At 56.3% G+C, this 3,569-nt stretch overlaps 1 protein-coding gene across 1 annotated transcript in view; it reads right to left on the minus strand.

Annotated features, from left to right (window-relative positions):
• Positions 1 to 3,569, minus strand: part of MLXIPL (MLX interacting protein-like) — a gene marked incomplete at its 5' end in the record, with an annotated part of 45,201 nt that overhangs the window by 19,887 nt on the left and 21,745 nt on the right. The window contains 3 exons of the mRNA XM_011976358.1: positions 502 to 546; positions 856 to 945; positions 1,114 to 1,196. Of these exons, the coding sequence (XP_011831748.1) occupies positions 502 to 546; positions 856 to 945; positions 1,114 to 1,196 (218 nt within the window). The remainder of the gene's footprint in view (positions 1 to 501; positions 547 to 855; positions 946 to 1,113; positions 1,197 to 3,569) is intronic.

Consider the following 3,569-nt stretch of genomic DNA (forward strand, 5'->3'; position numbering starts at 1 on the left):
GAGTGCAGTGGCGTGATCTCAGCTCACTGCAAACTCCACCTCCCAGGTTCAAATGATTCTCCTGCCTCAGCCTCTCGAGTAGCTGAGATTGCAGGCATGCGCCACCATGCCCGGCTAATTTTTGTATTTTTAGTGGAGATGGGGTTTCACCATGTTGGCCAGGCTGGTCTCGAACTCCTGACCTCAGGTGATCCACCCGCCTCGGCCTCCCAAAGTGCCGGGATGACAGACATGAGTCACCGCGCCCGGCCTGGTCCGTCTGTCTGTTCTCCCATACCTCCCACCACTTGCTCAATGACCTGGGGTCTTCTCACCACCGCACCCCCATCCCCCAAAAAGAAAAGAGCTCAACAATTGAACCACAGGACGGCAGTCACGTCCCACATCCCACCCTCACGCCCAGCCACTGTCCTGCCCACGCAGGCGGAAGCTTTCAACTCTCTGCCTCCTACTTGGGGGGCGAAGAGATGCGCTTCCCTGCTGGACTTACAGAGCACCCACCTGCTTAGGGGCCAGGAGGTCCTCTTCCCTGCTGGACTTACGGAGCTGCAGGGACACACAGAGCTGGACACCGGATCCCTTGCCCACCCTCCATCACTTCCCCCCAAAAGTCTCCCCTACTCACAAGCAGTGAGATCCCCCATTTCCCATTAGGAGCTCCCCCGAACCCCAGGTAAGGAGGCTGTTAGGAGGCCCTGTGGCCACATGGTGGCGCTGTCGGCTCGGGACTGAATGGGGGGCCCGAGGGGCGCAAGCTGGGGGGTCAGGATCCCCTTTCCGGGGATCTTCCGAGGCGGGCAGTAGCCGGCAGCCGCAGGTGAAAGCTCTGGGGCCTCCCTGGGCCCCGCCACTGACCCGCTTCTTGTAGTAGATGCGCCACTTGTGGTATTCCCGCATCACCACCTCGATGCGCCGCTTCCAGTAGTTCCCCTCCAGGACCACGGCCTGGGGTGGGGGCCGGGGGAGGGGGATCAGTAGGGAGGGGAGCACCGCACACCCATCTCCCACCCTTCACCCCATCCCTGTCTGCCCAGCTCAAGGCTACAGCAGGCAGGGGCTGGTCTTGTGGGTGGGCAGGCGAGCAGGTGGGCAGGCGGTCCAGAACCCAGCTACCTCCGGCTTCCGGTGCGCATCAGCCTCAGGCCCCTGCAGGGGGGTCACGAAGCCACACACGGGGCTCTTCCTCCGCTCCACATCTGAGAGAAGGGGGCCAGGTTAGGGGCACCCAGCTTCCTCATCCCCCACCTCATCCCAGGAGACTGGGACTCAAGTGACACCCTACGAAATCCTGCTTGGCCTTGGACGTTCAGATTAAGTGCCCATGCTGCCTCCTCCAGGAAGTCTTCTCGGAGGATGCGGATGCGATAACCTCCTAGATCTTTTTTTGTTTTTTTTTTTGAGATGGAGTTTCACTCTTGTTGCCCACGCTGGAGTGCAGTGGCGCGACCTCGGCTCACTGCAACCTCCGCCTCCCGGGTTCAAGCGATTCTCCTGCCTCAGCCTCCTGAGTAGCTGGGACTACAGGCACCCACCACCATGCCCAGCTAATTTTTGTATTTTTAGTAGAGACGGGATTTCACCATGTTGGCCAGGCTGGTCTTGAACTGCTGACCTCAAGTGATCCACCTGCCTCAGCCTTCCAAAGTGCTGGGATTACAGGCTTGAACCACTGCACCCAGCCTGATCTTCCTCTTCTAGGGGGCACTGTGAATCCAATCTCCCACACCTTCTCTGGGTCCCTCTGGAGCCCCGTAGGTACACTGGCAAAGACTGCTGAATGGATTGTGGGACCATAGACCACAGAGAGCAAGCTGCCTCCAGAAAGTCCCAGTTAGGGCCGGGCGCGGTGGCTCACGCCTGTAATCCTAGCACTTTGGGAGGCCTAGGTGGGTGGATCACGAGGTCAGGAGATCAAGACCAGCCTGGCTAACATGGGAAACCCCGTCTCTACTAAAAATACAAAAATTAGCCGGGGAGCCGGGCGTGGTGGCTCAAGCCTGTAATCCCAGCACTTTGGGAGGCCGAGACGGGCGAATCACGAGGTCAGGATATCGAGACCATCCTGGCTAACACAGTGAAACCCCGTCTCTACTAAAAAAAATACGAAAAACTAGCTGGGCGAGGTGGCAGGCGCCTGTAGTCCCAGCTACTCGGGAGGCTGAGGCAGGAGGATGGTGTGAACTCAGGAGGCGGAGCTTGCAGTGAGCTGAGATCCGGTCACTGCACTCCAGCCTGGGTGACAGAGTGAGACTCCGTCTCAACAACAACAACAAAAAATTAGCCAGGCATGGTGGCGCATGCCTGTAGTCCCAGCTACTCAGGAGGCTGAGGCAGGAGAATTGCTTGAACCCAAGGGGTGGTGGAGGTTGCAGTGAGATCACACCACTGCACTCCAGCCTGGTGACAGAGCAAGAATCCATCTCAAAAAAAGAAAGAAAGAAAGAAAGAAAGTCTTGGTTAGACCGGGAGGCCAGGGGCCTAGAGCCTTGGGTCCTCTGCCTCAGGAGGCTTGGCACTACCCACTTTCATTGCAGAGAACCACCCTTGGTTCACTTCTGATCACCAACCTGCGTCCTCTTCCAGGCCTCCACCTCCCCTCCCAGTCTCCAATCCTGACCTCTCCCCAGGCTCTTGCCCTTGGCCCCAACACACATTCCAGGCTCTTTTTGGTTTTTGTTGTTTTTTCTGAAACAGGGTCTTGTTCTGTTGCCCAGGCCAGAGTGCAGTGGTGCAATCATAGCTCACTGAAGGCTTCACCTCCTGGGCTCAAGCGATCCTCCTGCCTCAGCCTCTGGCGTACACCACCATGTCTGGCTAATTTTTAAATTATCTGTAGAGACGGGGTCTCCCTGTGTTGCCCAGGCTGGTCTCGAACTCCTGAGCTCAAGGAATCCTCTTGCCTTGGCCTCCCAAGGTATTGGGATTACAGGCATGAGCCACTGTGCCTGGCCTCTTCTTTTTTATTATTGTTATTTTTAATTTTTTGGTAGAGACAGGGTCACACTATATTGCCTGGACTGGCCTCGAATTCCTGAGCTCACCAGGCTTTTCTTTATCTCCTAGCTTCCCTGGCCACTTTTTTTTTTTTTTTGAGATGACATTTTGCTCTTGTTGCCCAGGCTGGAGTACAGTGCCACGATCTCAGCTCACTGCAACCTCCACCTCCCGGGTTCAAGCGATTCTCCTGCCTCAGTCTCCCAAGTAGCTGCGATTACAGGCAGGCGTCACTACGCCTGGCTAATTTTTGTATTTTCAATAGAGACATGGTTTCACCATATTGGTCAGGCTGGTCTCAAACTCCTGACCTCAAATGATCTCCCACTTCAGCCTCCCAAAGTGCTGGGATTACAGGTGTCAGCCACCGCACCAGGCCCTGGCCACTTTGTGTATGTGTGTGTGTGTGCGCGCTTGAGACAAGGACTCAATCTTTTGCCCAGGCTGGTGTGTGTGTGTGTGTGTGTGTGTGTGTGTGTGTTTGAGACAAGGACTCAATCTGTTGCCCAGGCTGGTGTGTGTGTGTATATGTGTGTGTGTGTGTGTGTGCTTGAGACAAGGACTCAATCTGTTGC

This window comes from Mandrillus leucophaeus, unplaced genomic scaffold (genome assembly GCF_000951045.1).
Source record: "Mandrillus leucophaeus isolate KB7577 unplaced genomic scaffold, Mleu.le_1.0 Scaffold164, whole genome shotgun sequence".
Classification (NCBI taxonomy): domain Eukaryota; kingdom Metazoa; phylum Chordata; class Mammalia; order Primates; family Cercopithecidae; genus Mandrillus; species Mandrillus leucophaeus.